This window comes from Morus notabilis, unplaced genomic scaffold, assembly GCF_000414095.1.
Source record: "Morus notabilis unplaced genomic scaffold, ASM41409v2 Scaffold140, whole genome shotgun sequence".
NCBI classification, from domain to species: Eukaryota; Viridiplantae; Streptophyta; class Magnoliopsida; order Rosales; family Moraceae; genus Morus; species Morus notabilis.
In genome coordinates this window covers 180,664-201,318 of record NW_010361275.1, presented here as the reverse complement: position 1 = coordinate 201,318, position 20,655 = coordinate 180,664, and the positions used below count along the sequence as shown (strand labels likewise).

The following is a 20,655-nucleotide window of genomic DNA, read 5'->3' as shown; positions in this document are numbered from 1 at the left end:
TTTGCAAATAAAATAAGAATTTAGTAAAAAATAAAGATAAAATAGGCACAGATATTTTAAATGAAAAAGTGAAAATCCTCAAAAGAGATGAGATAAAAATCACGAGATAAGTATAGAAGAATTTTATTATGAAAAATAAGAATTACAATATTTTATGTAAATTAAACGGAAAGAGTAATAAGAAACTCTCTCTCATGCAAATACGAAAAACTACTCACAAATGCAAATAGGAAAAACTACTCACAAAAAAAGAAAAAACTAGATGAATTAAATTTATCTCACGCTATGGGAATACTTTAAGAAGAAGAAAGAATAAGATGATAGAAGAAGAGAGAAGATGATTAAAAACAGAGGAGAGAGCTCAATATTTATAGGTCCAACGCATCCCCTTTTCCTTCACGTTTCTTCCTTCTCTTCTCTTCTTTTCCTTTCTTTCCATATTTATGGTGTCTCTGGCAAATTACTCCCAATAAGAAATATGTTTGGCAAATTATCCCCTGTAGGCGTATTACACTTTTCATTCCTTTCTGGTATCAAATATTTGCCAACTTTTGTCAATTTTTTTTTAATACCATAGCCATTAAGAAATTAAGCACACACATTGCACATTTTTTGGTCAAATTAAAAGTAAAACTGTAACGCACTCTAGAATTAAGCACGTTTAATTATGATAATTGTGATTTATTAGTGTGCCTAAATTAATTTTTCTTAATTAATCATGAACTTTTAAATTTATTTTTAATATTTACAATATCACCCCTCTTTATTTTATTTATTTTTCCTTAACACTTTTCCCAATTTTCTTTTTCTTTTTATTTCTTCTTTTCTTTTCCCTTATTTCCTTTCTCTCTCTCTCTCCCACACGTTACACTCTCTCTCTCTCTTCCTAAATCTCTCTCTCTCCCTCACTCTCCCTTTCTTTATCCCGAGCTCTCTCTCTCTCTCTCTTGTTTATCTCCCTCTCCCGTTCATCTCTCTCTCTTTCTCTCACTCAAAGTTTTCTCTCTCAAGGGCTAGATTTAAACCAAAAACGGAGGTTTCTAAGAGGTTTTCAACATCAAAGCTTAGATCGAGGTAAAACTCTTTGAAACTTACTTTAGATTTTCAGATTTAGCCTTGTGGAACTCGTTTTAGTCGAGTTTGGTGATTGTTGGTTTAAATCTCATTCTCGAATGGATTTCGAATGTATTTTGATGAAACCTTGACTGAAAATTGGGAGTTTTTGATTCTTTGGACCCCAGTTGTTGATTTGGAACTGGATTTGTGAATTTTCCTTGAGAATATGTCGAAATCGAACCCAAAATTGTAGGATTTGGCTTTGTTTCTCGCGGATCGGCCATGGCTGGCCCTGAAACTCTTCCCCACCGGTCGACCGGTCACCCCTCCACCGGCCGACCGGTGGAGTTACACTCCTCTGTCACTGGTCGACCGGTTCCCACTGAACCCGACCCTAAACAGTCCTAAAATCATGTTTTGACCCCGAAACTCAATGTGGGATTGACCTAACCTCATTTGAAAACTCAAAATGAGTGGATTAGCCACATAAATTCTTGTTTCCATTTAATTTTCTGAAATGAATCTCAATTGTCAAAGAATCATGATTTGAATTAAGAGTTATTTATGAATATTGATTTTAAGCTATGGCATACTAATATGATACAATTGCATCTAATTAAACGAGAATGTTTGGTGAGAAAGATCAAACTCTAAATTGTTGATTTTGATGGCAAAGTTAGTGGCACGATCGGAATTAGAGCTTCAAAGGCAAATGGAGCTAGGGCTACGTGAAGATAGCCATAAGTTTGATATCCAAAAGGTAGGATATTCTTGTCTATATCCTTGTTAGCCTCACTTTAAATGATTTTGGCCATGAAAATATTTTGGAACAAAACATATTTAAACAAAATGATTTTAAAGGAATAGCATGAGAATGCTATTAAGTTTTCCAATGATTTTAGAAATGAGATTTTAAAGAGTATCATATCTTAAAATGAAATATCTTAAGAAATGATACAAAGCATGGTGGCCTCAGAGATCGGGATGTGGGAATCACATCCTTGGGGGCAGGTCCCGAAACCCATACGGATCCACTTCTTGCTCAGTGGAACTATGGCTTTGCACTTTTCACTAGACAGACATTTTACCACTTCTTGCTCAGTGGTATGATGAGCTGCACACTTTCATTATACAGATATTTTCTACTATGTGAGTATTTCCTTTTCAAAAAAGGATGATCGGTTTCGGGTGTATGTCTTCGGACCGTGAGTACCTTTATTTACTATGTTTTATAAAAATTATATCCTACTGGGCCTTTCGCTCACGTTTTCTTATTTTCAAATGTATTAAACCCCTCTAGGCGACACGAGGAGTAGTGCGGAGTAGATAGCTACTACCGGTGACGTGGATTTGTCTTCGGGAAGCGAAGAGTTGTATTTCTTCTTATCCTTTATCTCAAGGCATGTATAAATTATGGATTGTAAACTTAAATATTGCTAGACTGTGGTTGATGTCACATTTACTTTTGTTTATATTCATGTATGCTAAACACTTGTGGGAATTTTTGACATGATACAAGGGACGTGGTTTTAAACTGGTTTGGTTGGAAATTCCACCACCCTTCTCGGGAATTTAAATTTATCATAAATGCATGGGCTTGTTTGGAAATACATGGATGCTTTGGAGTTAGAAAAGTTAAATTTTTGCACGGTTACGTGCTAATTACTTTCTTAAACAGATTTAAGTTTTTAAACAAGCCTCCACGTCACTAACTCCTGTTTGGGGGCGTGACAAAAACAGGAAATTAATTCATTATTTTGGTAAAATTATGATTTCGTACTTTGAGAGTTAATTATATAGCAATAAAATGAGAAAAAAATTTAAAGTATCTTCAAAATTTGAATCCTTCTCCTCATTGAGAAATTGACGTAGCTCATAATTTCCTCCTTTCTTTTCTCTTAAAAGAGTTTGCATATACCAAATATACATTTTTCTCAAAAAAAAAACAAGACATATACAGTTTTTTATTTTTATTTTTATTTAGGAAAAATAGATATACGAGGAACAATATGTCAAATTTCTTCTATGAAATTTAAAAGTGCAAAACGACACCATAGTTAAGGGGGGTAGAGTGCAAATTACCCAAATGACAACCAATTTTTTTTTTTTTTTTTTTTTTTTTTTCACATGAAACGAAAGTCTTTCTGCTGCGTGTCTGGTTGAACTTTGCTCGCCCTTTACGAAATTTCAACGGCAGAGGGACGAGACTAACGACTCTTCTCTAATTCCCTCCTCTCTTCTCCTTTCTCTCTCCTCCCTCTCTCCTCTCTCTCTCCTCTCCTTTCTCTCTTCCCTTTTCTTAGATCTCACTCTTCCTCTTCCTCTTCCTCATCTGGTTTTTCTCTCTTCTCTCATTCTCTCTGATTCTTCCTTTTTTTTTTTTCTTTTTCAAATTTTATATGAATATCAATTTTAATTTTGTTTTTCAAATTTTTTTGGTGGCGGCGATTCAGCGATATTCTGGCGATGGCTGCTCCGCCGGCGAGGGCCCGCGCCGATTACGATTACCTCATAAAGCTCCTCCTCATCGGCGACAGCGGTTCGATTTTACTCTTCTGCCCTTGCCTTTTTCTTTTCTTCCTTTTGTGCTCCAAAAATGTGATCTTGTTCCTGTTAAACATTCATTATTGTTATTAGATTTCCGTATATCTTTTGTCCCTATTGTTTGATGATGAATTTTGTGTTTAATTATTTTTATTTCATGATATTTTGATAATGCCAGATGAATTCTCGCACATAATGTTTGGGGTTTTCCGGAATGTCGTTTGCTTGCTGTTTCCCTAATTCTTAAATCTGAATGTTTTTGATTTGCTATATCCTAATTTATTCTGTGAAATGTTCGAATTATGTTTGTTATTAAGATAGCATTAGAAATGCTGCTTTTTATAAATGTAGAAAAATGTTAAATATCTCAATTGGTGATGTGATGCAATATCTGCATACGTGTCTGTGCATCAAAACCGTCACGTAATAGTGTGGGGCCCAATAATTTCACTTTTTGTCACGCGACAAATAGGTTTGTTCCCGTTCATTTCACCGATTCGAGTTTAGAATTTGAGTTTTTCTACGGTAAAAAGCTATCAGAAACAGTCATATTTAACTTTTTTCTACAGTAAAAAGCTCTCACATAAAGTCACATCTCAACTCGAATCAACGAACTAAACGGTATATCCTACTGCCACAAAATGGTGATGCATAGTTGCTCTTTAATGTATGTTTGTAGCTCTCTTGTTTCTACACTATAGTTTGGTGAACAATATCTCTTACATTAGTGCCTTTCAATCTGTGTAAATCCTTGTTTTAGAGCTCACTTTTCGAAATTGTTTCTTGTTAGCGGGTGTTGATTTGTACATTTTGATGATGTTAGCAATTTTTTTTTGGTGGTTTATGTCGTAATTTTGTGTAAATTATTGTTCATCGGGTGACATCTTTTCATAGAATTCAAGTGTTAAAGAATGTGTATGTAAGCATTGCTTGTTCGTCAACGTTAATTTATAGTCTCCCACTTATAGGGCTAGTTGGATATTGCTTTTGGAGGTCCGAGGTCCCAAATGTTCATTTCACATAACACGCTACAAGTAATGTGTTTGGTGTTAGTGGATAAAAGTACTTTGAACAAACACTAATGCACTTCTATGGTTTCTTGGAGAAGCTAGATTTTTTAACTTTCAACTTCCGTTTTTACTTTTCGTTTTGCCGTAAGTAAAAGTAGAACTTCCAAAAGTACAACAATCTCAAACTAAGCCATAGGCAGCACTTAATATTAATGGGGCTGAACTCTTAAGTCTGAACTTAAGGAGTCACAAAGTTGGACTGATATTCCTAGATGGGGGATATTGTGTTTTTCTTAATGTATAATTCATGATTTCAAATACATATCGCCCATAGATGAGATGCATATGTTCATCTGTTTTATCTGTATTTTACTTGTTTTGGTTCTAAACCAAGTTCATTTTTGTTCATTTTCTGGCTTGTATGACTCTATGCAGGTGTGGGTAAGAGTTGCCTTCTTTTGCGTTTCTCGGATGGGTCCTTTACAACTAGTTTTATTACAACCATAGGGTAGGTATTTCCAAGACTTTTTTTTTAATTATTTTTAAACTGGTCCGGGTCTCACTAAGATCGAATTTCTTTAACAGCATTGATTTCAAGATAAGGACCATAGAGCTTGATGGAAAACGTATTAAATTGCAAATCTGGGATACTGCTGGTCAAGAGCGTTTTCGGACAATTACAACTGGTTAGTATCGGACTATTAAACATGAGCTTGATATTTGTTAAAAGAAGGGGAAAAAAAAAGAATTGCTTAATTGCAAACCTGTTTCCTGTGATATAGGTATTATCTTGAAGAAGTTCGCTTCCTTTGTTGCCTCCTGAGATCTGCTTCCTTTGTAGAATCTTTTCTTTTGCAATCTTTCAATGCTTTGAATCTTTTCCTGAATTTTTTTCCCATCATTTGCAGCTTACTACCGAGGAGCCATGGGTATTTTGCTCGTGTATGATGTCACTGACGAGTCATCTTTTAACAGTAATCTCTTCATTAGCTATTTCCTGCTTAATGCTTATAGTTGTCATTATTTAATTCTACTGGATCTATGGAAATGAACAGTCTCTTCTGGTTTAAAGGAGGACATTATGTTCTAAATTATTTGCAGTACTGGAATTTGTTGGTTTGGTCGTGCTTCTGTCTGTCAATGGTGAATTTTCTCAAATTTTTTCTTTTTCTAAACCTGGTTATGAAACTGATTTCTCTTGGTATCCAGACATCAGGAATTGGATACGTAACATCGAACAACACGCCTCTGACAATGTCAACAAGATCCTTGTGGGTAACAAGGCTGATATGGACGAAAGCAAAAGGGTTTGTCCCTGTCTCTAAATGTCTATGCGCTATGCGCTATGTAATGAGGTGATTCTCTTGATGTTGTCTTGACAAGTACCTCTATTTCAGGCTGTCCCCACCTCGAAGGGCCAAGCTCTTGCTGACGAATATGGCATTAAGTTCTTCGAGACTGTGAGTTGTTACTGTCTTACTGATGGTGGAGTTAGTTACAATATTTTTCCTTTTCTAAATATGTGAAAGCATTTTTGTCTATTACAGAGTGCAAAGACAAATTTAAACGTGGAGGAGGTTTTCTTTTCAATAGGTAGGGATATCAAGCAAAGACTTGCAGATACTGATTCGAGGGCTGAGGTATGTGACTTATTTGCAAATTTCAGCTTACTAGTTGTTGCATCCTTTCCTCTAACTATAGGAGCATCTTTTTATCTATGACTTGGTAATCTCATTTCTGTTTAGAAAATTTCCTTAACTTATCATGTGAAAATATGTGACTACATTCTTCCCAAATCCTTGACATACAAATGTTAGACCTGGCCTTTTAGATGACAAATTCCTCTTTATCGCGTGTTTGGAGGTTCTCATTGCGTTTGTCTCCGAAGGCTTCTCAGCAGTTGTACATAAAATGAGGATATCTTTCTTTTGGAATATAGTGCCGGATTAGAATGCGGGCCCGGGAATTTTTTCCTTGTGTAGTTGGTCAGATATTGAGCATTACTTTTGTTGGATGTTTGCAGCCTCAGACAATCAAGATTAACCAACCAGACCTGGCAGCCGGGTCTGCTCAAGCAGCTCAAAGATCAGCTTGTTGTGGTTCTTAAGCAAAGCTATATCGAAGATGAGATTATGGGTAACTTTTCGAAACAACCATCCCAGTGGGGAAAAACTGATTTTGCTAGGACTATGTCAGTGATCCTTGTATTTTTCTCTTATCATTATTATTTCATATTTACTTCTGGGTGTGAAAGATAGACCTCCTATTTTGTGAAATTAATTATATATTAGTTGATTTTCTCTTAAGTTTTACCTTGTGAGCTTGAAAAGGAATATACTACCCTTATTCCATACTACGCTCATTCTTGGTATTCAAGCTGGTTGCAAGCAGTCTTTCGGTATTCCGATTTTGAATGCGTGGCTTGCTTAGATGATATCTGTCGGCGATTGTCTCCGGCGTTTCCATCTGATTTCACCTTTAGGAAAATTCTCCCAGCAAGCTTAATAACTGGTCTCTGATAGCGTTTTTTCGACTGCATCGGTCTCTAAACTTTTTATAAAGTGACTGATAGGGTTCTCGACGGTTTACATTAGTGCTGAAATTTTGGATGGGCCGTCCGTGATCACCGAAAAATCTGAATTTTTGCCCGATGACCGAACCTGATCTGTCTGAATTTTTGGGCTGCCCGACCTGACCTGAAAATTACCATGAACGGGTTTCGGGCAGAGGATGCCTGCCCGTGCCCGGTCGGGCTGCCCGATGCCCGACCAGCTGCCCAATTTTTTTTTTATATTATATTTTTATGTTGTTGAAATAAGTATTTGTATAATTACAATGTGTGTATTATAATTTGAAATATGAAATGAACACTGAACACACAAATGAACTATATAAAAAAAATTTTCTTCTTCATTGATTTTTAAATTTGTAATTTATGATTGCCTCATTAAAAACCTTACCAAGAAAAACCCAATTAGGATAAAAACTTGGTAAGAAAAAAAGAGTGCAATCATTGTAGGACGAATTACAAATTTGATGAACTTACAAAGTCTATACAAGATTACAATAAACACTATACAAATTAGAAATTACAAAGTAAATAAATATTTACAAAGAAATTATCAAGATGAAGCAGAATGATCATCTTGAAAATTAAAAGTTAATCTATTAAATTCGTTGATCCATTCTTGGTTTGCCGGTGAGATTGTATCGTATAAGCGTTGGTCGGAACGGTCCCAATCCTTGATGCACACCAAAGCTTCAACAATATCCTGCTGCAATGCGTTTCTCCGTTCTTCAAGTATTCGGCCGGTTGTACTGAATGCTTGTTCGGCTGCAACAGTGGAGACCGGGATTGAAAAAATATCCATTGCCAGTCGTGTTAGGATCGGCCAAGTTAATGCTCGTGCCCTCCACCACTCAATCAAATCAAACACCTCATTACTGTCTACAACTAAGCCCTCACTCAGGTACGCCATTAACTCGTTGAATCCGTCGCCACCTCTTGATGAAGATCCACTTCCACTCCCAGATTCTTCTTGACCTTGACTCGTCGTCGTCGTCTTCTTCTTCTTCTTAGACAACCCGAAAACATTCAAGAATGAATGCGGATTGTCGTCTCGTTGTTGCGGTTGTTCAACACGAGGTGTGTTTCTAAACCTACTTTCGTAAGAGATATATAGAGAATATATTTTTTCCTTTATAATAGGAAACTGGTCAGTAGTGTCTATAGCTAAAAATTCACCTAAGTTATCTAATCCACTTTCTAAACCTTCTAATTTTAATCTAGTTTCAAAAATAACACCGAAACCATACAATATGGGTAATTTAGACCAATATTTTTTAAATTTTTTTTCCATAGAGGCGATAGGAACTCCTAAAACTTCATGTGTCCTAAATTCACTAAATAAAATAGACATTCTTAAAAGTTCTCCTAATGCTAATGGTGAAGTTGGGTAATAAGTTCCACTAAGCTTTAAGGTAACTTCATGAAATCTACCTAAAAAGTTATACAAAAGTTCAGCAATTTGTCAATCAGTTTCATCTATAAATCATGTTCCTAATTTTACACTAATATAATTTGTTATAACATCTTTATAGGGGATGCATTGTTCAAGCATTATGTAAGTGGAGTTCCATCTTATGGGCATATCTAAGGCTAATGCTCTAAGATTTTGATTACATGCATGTAGAAATCTAAACCAATCTTGTATTCTTTGATTACTACCTTGAATCCAAGCAATGTTATCTCTAATTCTTTTAATATGACCTGACATTGATTTTAAACCGGACTTTACTATTAAATTAATTATATGACATGCACAACGTTGGTGGAAAATATCATTATTACCGAATAAACTTAAATCATTTTCAAAAAGTTCTATTGCTTTAGTATTCGTAGTTGCATTATCTAATGTTATGGCCATTATTCTATCTCTTAAACTATATTCATCAATAACAGATAAAATTGTGTTATATATTAAATTGGCAGTATGTGATCTTATAACACATTTGAAACCTAAGATTCTCTTATCCAAATCAAAACCTTTATAATAATGTCCGGTTACAGCTAAATAATTCTTGTTGGCAACGGCGGGCCAAATATCCGCCGTTAACGCAACGCAACCACTAGTAGAGTGTAGAAGGTTGATTAATGCTTCATTTTCTTGTTTATATAATTTTAATGCATCTTTCCTAAGAGTAGATCTAGAACAAAATTGTGCATTAGGATTATGTACAATTTTAATATAACGTTGCCAATTTCTTTGTTCAGGAAAACTTAGTGGTTGATCTAATGTGGCTATTAATCGTGCCATTTCCATACGGTCCACTTGCGGATCGTATTTCCACGTGCTTAGACCGCCGGTTTGGCGGTCCAACGATAAGTGCGTTTGGCGGAGCTGATCTCCGCCTCCTTGCTTTTGAAGACACTTTTCAGAGGGCCTTCTTAAGTGTGTAGTGCCATGAATAGTGTTACCTTGTAATTTCTCACCACAATACTTACATTGAGCTACATATTTAATGTTACCGTTATTGTCGACGTCCTCGAATGTGTTGAAGTGCTCCCAAACTGCTGAGGTGCGCTTGCATTTCTTCTTAGAACTTGCAACACTTGCACTAGCCCTCCCGCTTGCCTCCCCCCCCCGGCCACTTGTGCCACCACTATTGCGTCCCCGACCTCTAGTACGTCCACCAGGAGTCGGATTTGCAGTTTGATCACAACTCTTTCCATAGTTTGCGATTGAAAAACATTAGGAAATTGCCTTTCTTCGATGTTGAATTGGGCATCAATGGGAATATCACCACCATAACCAGAAAAAGCCATTATGAAAAATAAGATAGATTAAGAGCGTTTTGAGAGAGCTTAAGAGAGATCGAGATTCGAGAGAGATTTAAGCGAGATTAAGAGAGATTTGAGAGAGATTAAGAGAAATTGAGAGAGAATGAGAGTTTTGGGGTGAGGAAAATGGTTGGGGGGAGGGGGTATTTATAGGAAAATTTTTGGGTTGAAAAAAAAAAATTTTCCCCCAAAAATTCAGGTCCAACGGCTACAAAATTTTCGGGCAGTTCGGGCAAAAATTGGGCAGGTCGGGCAACGGCACAAAATCTGACCGTTGGGTTCAAAAATTCAGGCAAAATTCGGGTTCGGGTTCGGGTTCGGGCAAAAGACCGTTTTTTTTTCAAAATTCGGGCATTTTTCGGGCTAACGGTAAAAAAAAAAAATCAGGCATTTTTCGGGCACGGGGCAAAATTCGGGCAACGGTCACAAAAAATTCGGGCACAAATTCGGGCAGCTTCGGGTATTGCCGGAAAATTTAAAAAAAATCCGGCAAACGGCGGGGGACGGCTTCTCCACAGCGGCGGGCTGTCGGGGGGCTTACTCTTTTCGGGCTACCCGAGCCCATGCCCGAAGAAAAGCATTTTCGGGCGGCGAGAGGGGCCTGCCCGCCGTGCCTGAAAATTCAGCACTGGTTTACATTAACAAGAACTTTGCTTGCTTTTGGTGGTGCCAAGAGAAAACGTCACCAAAAACTATAAAACAAACTAATAGGCTTGAGCCTTGACTCGTGGTTGTTTGATTAGTTTTTAGTGACGGATTTTCGCACCGATTTAGAACTTTAAAAAATTTCTCTCATTCAACATGAGAACAACACAAGGGTTAAGGGGCAAGAAAAAGCAAATGACTCGACCAATAATGAGAAGGAAACAAAAGACAACAAACGGAAGAGAAAGCGAATCCCAACAAATCAAGAAGAGAGAACCGCTTTGTTACAATTTGATGGTTGATTATCCTATAGAAAGGTGCTTTACTAATACATAGTCATCACTTTCCGACAAAGCTAGAGATGTTGCTATAGATCCTTTTTTTTTTTTTTTTTTTTCTTAAATACAAGAAAAGGGAATTATTATTTTTATATCATCTCTAATCCCTTTAGTCACTGAAATTTCGGGAACTTCTAAAGAAATCGAAATGACCTAACACAATGTTTACTCAGAAAAATATGCTAAGCTTTCACTCTTACAAGAAGTTTAATGCTGCAATGTCTATCGGTCAAGTAGAATCCTAAGAATAAAATTATGGAGTCAGAGTCGAACCGTGAACACATCTCGTGAGAAGAAGAATGAATGACATTTTGATCGATCGATGCTAAAAGTCATTTTACTATTCTTTTGAGCCATATTGTGGATGACAAACTCAAAGCCATTCGAGGTCACTGAGAGAGGAAAAAGAAAAGAAGAAAAGAAGAAAGAGCACACGCGCACACACACAAAGAAACAAAAGAGAGAAAAAGGTTGGTCAAAGAAGAAAGCTGAATGGTGTGGCTTTTGTCCTTAAAATGCCTACTAAGTATCCATCCATGATCCATGCAATAACCTCAAAACCCCACCTGAAAAAGAGGGGGAAAAAAAAAGAAGATAAAAACAAACAGAAAAAAGAAGAAAGAAAGAAAGGACCAATAAGATAAAGAATAGGAAAAACTTTAATAACGCGACTCTATTGGTTTGCTAACAAAATGATGTTATTCAACCAACAATATCTATTGGGAAAAATCACTGATGACCTAGATGTGCGTCAATAAACTTGTTTTAGCTAACCTTTTATCCAAGACGCTTTGGATTGTTTTAATAATAGTTCAAGTAATGTCATGGTGCGAAAGTTTGGGCTCGTTTGGAACTGATTATTTTTTATATGAAAATGAAAATGAAAACGTTTTCAATTTCAGATAGAAATTATTTTTGAAATTATCTTTGGTAGTTTTTTCAAAAGATTATTTTCAGTATAAAAAAATCAATTAATCTCTCTCTCTCTGTGCTCGAGGAGAAAACGAAAATAAAAAATGAAAAACGACTAAAAGTCATTTTTTATTTCTCTTTCATTTTACACTAAATCAAAAAATCGTTTTCATTTCCGTTTTTTGTTTTTATTGCGTCAAAAGCCGTTTTGGAAACGTTTTCATTTTTTTTTCTCAAAAAACGAGATCAATTCTAAACACGGCCTTTGTTTTTTACATAGTTTTATTTGCAAGTTATGTCATAGGGATTCCTATCTACTAACATTTTTGGGAATTTTTAGCCAAATGAACAAGAAAAGAAGTCTTCCCTTATCTATACGAAAGTTGAAAGAGGTAGATCATCATCAATTGGAGAGAAGTGGAAAACTTGCCCATAATAATGCTACTACTAATGCTTGTCCTTCTCATGCAAATATACAAAAATAGAAATGCTAATAAAAAAATATAGTAGAGTAGTCCATTGTTTTTTCAATTTTAAGTCGTTTGATTTTCATCCAATCAAATTTTGCAAAAGCTAAAAAGGGAAGTGTCCCCCAGTTTAATACCCGGTTTTCACATTTTTGGAATAGTGGAACTCTTTTCTGAGTTGCGTGTTTCACCAAAATTAATGCAAGCTTTTCAAGTTCAAGAATTGGGATATAATAATATTCTTGTAGGGAGGTCTTAATCCTCTTTATATCATCTTTTGTTCTAATAATCAAAATATATACTAAGTTGATAATGAATTTTATTATTATTATTATTATTATTATTATATCTTGCCTTAATTAAGCACAAAAGAGCATCAGCAGAAATATCATGAAATGAGATTTGGTTAATAATTCAATCATAAAGTAATGAGCAAAAGAGATTATGCATTAGTGATATAAAATGCTAGCATAATTAGTCGTGATGGTGAATTTTTCTTTTAACCAGTTTGAGATTAGCGTGTAAAACTTTGCAAGATATTATGTCATAATTAATGGGTACCCGAGTTAGAATTTCTAATTAATTAAAAATGTGTTATATAATGATCACCAATAGTGATACAGAACTTGTATTGCCTATGATAGAGTAGACCTTTGTGGAGCGTGATTATTCCTTGTTCTATGGCTGTCATTTCAGCACTAAGCAAATAGCATATATTTGGAAACTAATATTTATCAAGTTTTATCCAAAAACTTGAACAATCAGAGCATTTAGCAAACTGTTTAGAGAAATGCTAATATCACTCTTTCTGTCACTCTATTTATCATTTTCTGCATTAATTATTTGATATGTGAACTCTACTATTTCATTTTTTGGTTAAACAATAATATATCATGTTAGTAAAGTTCACGTATCAAACAATAAATACTGAGAGTGACAAAAAGAATGATAGAATAAGTGATGCTAACATTTCTTTCTTATACTAAAAGAATTTAAAAGAACAAAACACTTATGGTATGTTTACCTACACGTAATCGGAATGAGCACGAATCATAGTGGGCAAGATTCGGAGTGGGTAAGATTCGGAGTGAGGAATCGGAGTCAGAATAAGCTGTTTACTTAGTGATAGGATTCAGAATCGGAGTCATTCCAAATCTCATTCATACGTTTACTTACACCCAGAATCGGAATGAAAAAGTATAAAAGTACTAATATACCCTTTAAATCAATTTGATATTTTCAATTTAAAAAATATAGTGTACTTATTATATTAGAATTAATCATAATTAAAATATTTTGTGTAATAATTGGGTACTAAAATAATAAATATAAATTGTACAACTATTTAAAATTTAAAAATAAAATTTAAATAAAAATAAAAAATAGTGTTAAAAATAAAATATATTATTAATTTATTAAAAATAAAGTACATATTTATTATATTAAAGTTAACAATAATTATGCTAATATTATAATATTAGGCAAATAAAATAATAAATATATGTTGCATTTATTATTTTTTGAATTTTATTTTTAATTGTGTATTTATAAGTAAAATAAGGGTATAATAGTAAATTAATATTAATATTAGGAATATGAGTCTCAATCCCAAGGGGGGACATATGAGTGACAATCCCATTTCTCAATCCTAAATTTGAGTGGGGCCCACCAATCTCACTCCCATTCCAGAATAAAAAAGAGCAAGTAAATACGGGATTGACTTTCATTTCCCACTCTCATTCTTCAATCATGGTAAGTAAACATGCCATTAATTATTTTAGAAGTGAAGGAGCTACTTAATAGTTTTAACCACCACAAATCCTGAAAAGTACACAACACATCAAAGGCCACATTTGAGAATGTCCCACCTCTCATATCATATCATATAATCTTATTGTTCAATAATGAATATTAGTGGTCTCTTCTCTTTTTTTACTAATTAAGAAGACAATATATGGTAAATGTTTGATGCGTCACCAATCACTCTCTCTTTACATATCAAGCAGGAATCTCTTTACGACTTCTTTTGTTGTGGATATAATTCCATTAATTTTTCTGCCCTTTTAGCTCAACACTACTCATGCTGTTTCTTCATACCATTTCTCTCTTGATTCCCTTCCTTTTCTCTTCAATTGGCCTCATGTTATATATGTGAATATATGTCATCTCTGAATTCCCAATTCTGTGGAATTTTAGGTATAGGATATATTCAGAATTGCATGTTTCACAATTCCATAATCTTGAGATCCTAAGAGGAGCATATATTTTGAGTGCCATATCACATTCGCCTTATCGGAATAACAATACAAAAATATGATAAAAATGTTGTTTTATCATCATTTGTGATGCGATCATTGTACAACTGATAATATATTGAATTGTTAAGATCCAATCCTTTTTTTCTTTTTCTAAATTTTATCATGTAACAGTTTTATTTTACTGATACATATGTAGTGATGCACCACTGATCGTGCTAAATAATAATAGTACACCATATATTATAAAGCTGCTCACAGGATTTAGTTTAGTACTTTAATGGACCCGGTACATATATCATAGAATCACAAGAATGGGTTCCAGATAGGATTTGGGTTGAGTACCCAAATAGGACTGCATACACATGATAAAGCTGTTTCGGGGTCACTCCTGCTCTTGAACTCAAGAGCATAGAGGCCCTTGTTCATCGAGTCATCCCACTACAAAAATTATATGTCTTCTTGTTTGATCATAATTCATAAAGCACAATAAGTGCACTATAGTAGGAATAGTGGGATTTGAGTAATCCTCAGCTTGGCTTTGACCTTAATAAGTTTTTTCTTATCCAACCTTTCATTACATGTCACCTTCAACATTTTAGGCCCTCGTTCATTTCATCGATTCAAGTTTTCAATTTTATATTTTTACAATTAAAAGCTCTCAGAAAATGTCACATCTAACTTTTTCTGCTACAGTTAAAAGCTCTAAAAATAATCACATCTCAACTCGAATTGAAAACTCGAATCCGCGAAGTGAACTAAGCCTAAGATTATGAAATTGTTGAAGGTCTTTTTTTTTTTTTTTTTTTTTTTTTGCAGATAGACGTAATTAATCCATGTGTTGTGTTGTGTTGCTATATGGAACAATTATAATTTGGCAAAACTTTTTGCCCTCTAATCTTTTAAGCATTTCTGATTATATCACAAAACTCTTGTATCTTCAAAAAATGTATGGCCCGTCTTTTTAGCGCGCTATATATTTATAAAGGACTTTTCGAAAATACTTACCTAAATAAGTAGTGTTTAGAGTGAAATTCCGAGTTTGATTTTGGATGGTATTTTAAGGGTTTAATTGTGCCTCTCCGATTAGTCGTAACTTCTAGGATCTTACATCAGTTTTCATGAGCAAGGAAGGACGTACATATTCAACTTTCATAATTCTTTTGTAACCTTGTAGTGATATTTTATAAATATGCAAACATATGGCCAATGGTATAACTAAGCAATTATCTTAAACAACCTCTCAAGAATCAACTAAAGTGTGATTCCACTGAACCATGCAAAGGTAGTGAATAATAAATTAATGGAGGCACTATCATCAAACACTTCGTGAAAAAGAAAACTGAAAGCAAATAATAATGGAGACTTTAGTTTGGCCCAAATGACGACACTCTATGAATATGCTCAATCCCAGGCACAAATATTATCAATTATTGACCATAAAATCTTCATAGAGAGGTGCCCACCATAAGAGTTAAAGTGCAATCCTCTACTTAATTGAATTTTTAATGAGTCATTAAGCTCAAAACTCAAGTAATTATTGAGACTAAGGGCTTGTTCTTTTGAGTGAAAAACTCAAAAAAATACAACTCGCGTTACAACTTTATTCGAATTCATATTCTTTTAAGTTTAAACTCGAGTTTAAACTCGAGTTCAAACTCGAGTTTAGGACTAAAACTCGAGTTCAAGTTTTCCCTTTAACTCGAGTTCAGAAACTCGAACTCAAATTAATGAATAGTGTTTTTTCTATTCTTAAAAATTCTATAACTTCTTCGTTTTAATTCTGATTGAGATGATTTTTTTTCTATGCGTTGACAACGAAAAGACGAATAAAACCCGACTCATATACCCTATTAAAATTTTTCATCAGCATTGAGTTTTTATTAAAATACTATCTAAATACAAATTCAAGTTTTGACTCACTCAAACACAAACTCAAAAAGATTATTATCTCAAACCATAACTCAAATGTACACAACCAAACACAAACTCAAGTTACAAGTTCAACTCAAGTTATAACTCAAATTCAACTCAAGAATTATACTCAAGTTAAACTCCAAAATAACAAGTCCTAATATTAATAAAGGCATATTGTGTATGTACTTGTTGTGTTTATATTTGTATACGAAATTCTCTATATAAACACAAGGTTGGTTTCCACACATTCCATCCCACAGACCCACAAGGCATAATAACATCATATGCCTTTTGCTGTTTGTATTTATAGTTTGAATAGTGGGTAGAAATATAGTGAGCGAATTTAGGTGGAGCATGATGAAGAAGCTTCAGTTTGTAAGATTGTTTGAGAGATCAAAGCCTTTCCTCGGTGTTGTGTTCTTGCAATTCGGGTTTGCAGGGATGGATGTTCTGTCCAAGGCCGCGCTAAACCACGGGATGAGCAATTACGTCCTCGTCGTCTACCGCCATGCTGTCGCCACCGCCGTCATTGCTCCTTTTGCGGTCGTTCTGGACAAGTCCGTTCATCTCTCTCATTTTTCTTAGATAGTACACAACACAATACACTTGAAATAGACGTGGATTTATTGTTACACTAAACTTACAAATGCATTATAAAAATAAAAATAAAAAAACCTACGAACGCAACACAACACAAATATAAACTAATCACTAACAAGATTTTTTTTTTTCCTACCAAATTTTGATCTTGGACAGGAAAGTAAGGCCAAAGATGACACTTCCAATTTTCTTAAAGATAGTAGCCCTGAGCTTGCTAGAGTAATTTTCTAAACTTCTAGAAAGTATTTTTTTTTCTTTTCCTTTTTTTTTTTCGTTGTTGATAATTTCATCCAATTAATCATGTCATAACTTTGTTGTCCCATGTCAGGCCAGTTATTGACCAGAACTTATATTTCATGGGAATGAAGTACACAACAGCAACCTTTGCAGCTGCTATGACTAATATTCTTCCGGCCATTACCTTTGTAATGGCCTGCATTCTTGGGTACTATTCTATTGATCATAACACGTACCAAAATAGAAAAAAGTAAAATTTAATTTTTATATTTGTTATTTTTGATTTATAGGCTTGAGAAAGTAAAAATAAAGAGCATACGGTCCCAAGCAAAGGTGGTTGGGACCACAGCGACGGTTGCGGGAGCGATGGTGATGACAGTGATGAAAGGCCCTATTTTGGACTTGTTTTGGACAAGAGGAACCCGTGTCGACGAAGCTCGATCGGGCGGGATAAGTCTTTCGCATTCTATAAAGGGTTCCTTGATGATCACGGTTGGCTGCTTTAGCTGGGCTTGTTTCATGATTCTACAGGTAGCTAATTTTTTTCTCCCCAACTTTGGCTTATTTTTCCATTCTTATGCGTTTGGAAGGGAGGTTTGTGTCATGATTTGAATCATAGTTCGTGATTCGCTATAATATTTTCTCTAAAAAAAACACATGTAAAACGAGAATGGTTCTGAATCTATGAACCAAACGCCCACCATCAATTAAAAAGAGAATTTATAATTGTGTGCTTACTAAATAAAAAAAATTTATAACTATGTTCTTACTCAATAAGATATTCTCTTATGTTACATTGTATTATAGCCCACACACACACACACACACACAAAATCTAACTCCGTTATTTAATGCAGGCAATCACACTAAAAACGTACCCCGCTGAGCTCTCGCTTACGGCTTGGATATGCCTGTTGGGCACGCTGGAGGGGACCGCGGTGGCTTTGGTCATGGAAAGAGGAAATGCTTCTGTTTGGTCTCTCAAATGGGACACCAAACTAATGGCAGCTCTCTATAGTGTAAGATAAAATAATAATTACTATTACCGATACTGCACAATTCTAAACGTCAGATTACGTAAAAAGACTGATACTGCACAATTCTAAACGTCAGATTACGTAAAAGTTATATTATAGTAAAAAATATACGTAAATTTAACAAAACTCGATGAAAATCTGTAAATCTAAAACTGCCCATATATAAATATATGTTATTGATTTAACATTATTATGTGCAGGGCGTAGTGTGTTCAGGACTAGCTTATTATATTCAAGGAGTTATTATGAGAGACAGAGGCCCTGTTTTCGTGACAGCTTTTTGTCCGCTGTGCATGGTTATTGTTGCAATTATGGGCTCCTTATTTTTGGCTGAGCAGCTCTATCTTGGCAGGTCTCTTTTTCTAATCCCCTAACTCACTTCTTCAATGCCTAAACCATAAAATTTTTTTATGGAAATTATGTGAATTAGTCATAGTTTTTTATGACTGAACTTCTATTTGTAAGAACCAGAATTAAAATTGAAAATATCCTACGTATATATGTTTTTTTTGAAGGACCGTACTTCAACATAACATATAAAAGTGAGAAAGGTAATATAATTCTTATTCAATGTAATACCGATGTTGTTGAGTCCGAATAACTAAAAGTTTGTTTGGTACGAGGATACAAACTATAATGATTCTAATCATGATTATGAAATCAGAATCATGATTTAGGGAGAGTAGTTTTAATATCATAAGTGTCAACGTGATTCAGAATCACTGTAAACAAATACTGATTCTGAACTAGGATCTAGAATCATAATTCTAGATCCATCTACCAAACTTAGTATAAATTTTCTTGACATTACAACTATATATAGTCAGCGTTTTGTTGAATTAATGTAATGTTATATTTCTTATTGCTGCATTTTACATGAAAGTGTGGTCCCCAGAGGACCCTAGATAGAACATTTATACATACGTATATGTATATACGTATATATGAATTAAAATTGAATTGGTCCTGTTGCAGGGTAATTGGCGCTACTATCATAATTGTGGGGTTGTACCTTGTTGTGTGGGGTAAAAGCAAAGACTACAAATCCTCAACGACAAGCCTGGATGAGCCAATATCACAGGAGTCTAAGCACATCTCAGACCCAGATTCGAATCATCAAGTGGTCACTATTAATCCATCTGCCAGTGCTATTGAACTACAAATAAACAAATCATGATCACCACTTCTTCCGTTGATCTGATATCCTTTTTTTTTTTTTAATTTCTCCTAAATATAAACTAATTTAAGATAGATTTAGACTTTTTGAAGTAGCATTTCGGTTGATCTTGTTTTTTTCGTACTTGGCTTCAATCTAAACCAGCTGTGTATCTGAATTTGTATTTGTTCATAGATTGAACCCATTTGACCAAGTCTTTTGGTCAACTACATCATTTGACTCTTATTTGCCATCAATATCATAATTGCATTTCCATTTACTTTAGGCTAGGGATTCAAGAATGGGCCAGCTGGCCAGGACAGGCCTGGCATTTTTTTCTTTAAGCCCATACGGGCCGTAGATTGGGCCGGCTCAGCCCACTATTTTGGTAGGCCATGCAACCGACCCAGAGACCAATCCTCAACTTAGCTCATTTTATGGGCTAATTTTTGTGGGCCCAGCTGAGCAATGTGAGCCCATTTATGAATCATGATGGGTTGCCCATCTGGGCCCACCACGGATTTATATGTACCAGCCCAACTTAACATGTATTTTGCCAATTTTTTTGTTTTTTGTTTTTTTATATTTGCTTTTAAATTTCTGAATAAGTTAACAAATATAAAAATTTAAATAGTCAATAGAAATATTTTATTTATGTCTGTCTCATTAAAAAAAAATTTAAGATATTTACCTAATGCAACAAAACCTAGATAAGAATAAAAGAGTACCGCCAGGATAATTACACATAAAATGTTTACAAAATTAGTAAATAAAAATTAAACAAACAAAAACACATAAAAATAAAAATAAAATAAATATTATTCATAATTCAACGTACTAGTATCACAAATATCCAAGATCACAGGTGAACATTGCTATAATGTTAGATATATATTGTATATATAAATATTATGTATTAGATTAGATATAACAAAAGTATATAGTAAATACTAAACATTTTATAAAAAATATATATATGTATTGTGTATATACATATTAGAAGTTTGGATCAAAATGACCTTGGATGGCCGGCCCATCGTGGGCTAGACGGACAATGGGCCGGCCCAAGCCTGATTTGACCCATGAATTTATACTTTCATGAGTCGAGACATGTCGGGTCAGTCCAGCCCACTAATATTA

The 20,655-nt window shown here is 34.5% G+C and overlaps 2 protein-coding genes across 3 annotated transcripts; both read left to right on the top strand.

The window, feature by feature from the left end:
- The first annotated feature begins 3,360 nt into the window (after positions 1–3,360).
- LOC21392264 (ras-related protein RABE1c) lies at positions 3,361–6,916 on the top strand. Of its 2 annotated transcripts, XM_024166244.1 has the most exons (9): positions 3,361–3,391; positions 3,510–3,595; positions 5,046–5,118; positions 5,196–5,296; positions 5,519–5,584; positions 5,820–5,917; positions 6,008–6,070; positions 6,158–6,250; positions 6,634–6,916. In XM_024166244.1, the coding sequence occupies exons 2-9, from the start codon at positions 3,523–3,525 to the stop codon at positions 6,715–6,717; spliced, it is 651 nt and encodes a 216-aa protein (XP_024022012.1). In that variant the 5' UTR covers positions 3,361–3,391; positions 3,510–3,522; the 3' UTR covers positions 6,718–6,916. The 2 variants fall into 2 exon arrangements, with proteins under 2 accessions (XP_024022012.1, XP_024022013.1); XM_024166245.1 differs by lacking the exon at positions 3,361–3,391 and having other exon boundaries at positions 3,450–3,595.
- Positions 6,917–16,838: 9,922 nt separating this feature from the next.
- On the top strand, positions 16,839–19,536 carry LOC21392263 (WAT1-related protein At2g37460). Its single transcript, XM_024166230.1, has 7 exons — positions 16,839–17,042; positions 17,242–17,304; positions 17,414–17,530; positions 17,613–17,853; positions 18,180–18,341; positions 18,560–18,711; positions 19,335–19,536. The coding sequence occupies exons 1-7, from the start codon at positions 16,840–16,842 to the stop codon at positions 19,534–19,536; spliced, it is 1,140 nt and encodes a 379-aa protein (XP_024021998.1). The 5' UTR covers position 16,839.
- Positions 19,537–20,655: the final 1,119 nt, after the last annotated feature.

Excerpts from the sequence above, each read along its gene's own strand:
- LOC21392264 (XM_024166244.1), top strand. The coding sequence starts at position 3,523 with ATGGCTGCTCCGCCGGCGAGGGCCCGCGCCGATTACGATTACCTCATA. Across the intron at positions 5,119-5,195 it reads AGTTTTATTACAACCATAGG|CATTGATTTCAAGATAAGGA; the intron begins GTAGGTATTTCC and ends TTTCTTTAACAG. Across the intron at positions 5,585-5,819 it reads TGACGAGTCATCTTTTAACA|ACATCAGGAATTGGATACGT; the intron begins GTAATCTCTTCA and ends CTTGGTATCCAG.
- LOC21392263 (XM_024166230.1), top strand. The coding sequence starts at position 16,840 with ATGATGAAGAAGCTTCAGTTTGTAAGATTGTTTGAGAGATCAAAGCCT. Across the intron at positions 17,531-17,612 it reads GTAATGGCCTGCATTCTTGG|GCTTGAGAAAGTAAAAATAA; the intron begins GTACTATTCTAT and ends TTTGATTTATAG. Across the intron at positions 17,854-18,179 it reads CTTGTTTCATGATTCTACAG|GCAATCACACTAAAAACGTA; the intron begins GTAGCTAATTTT and ends TATTTAATGCAG.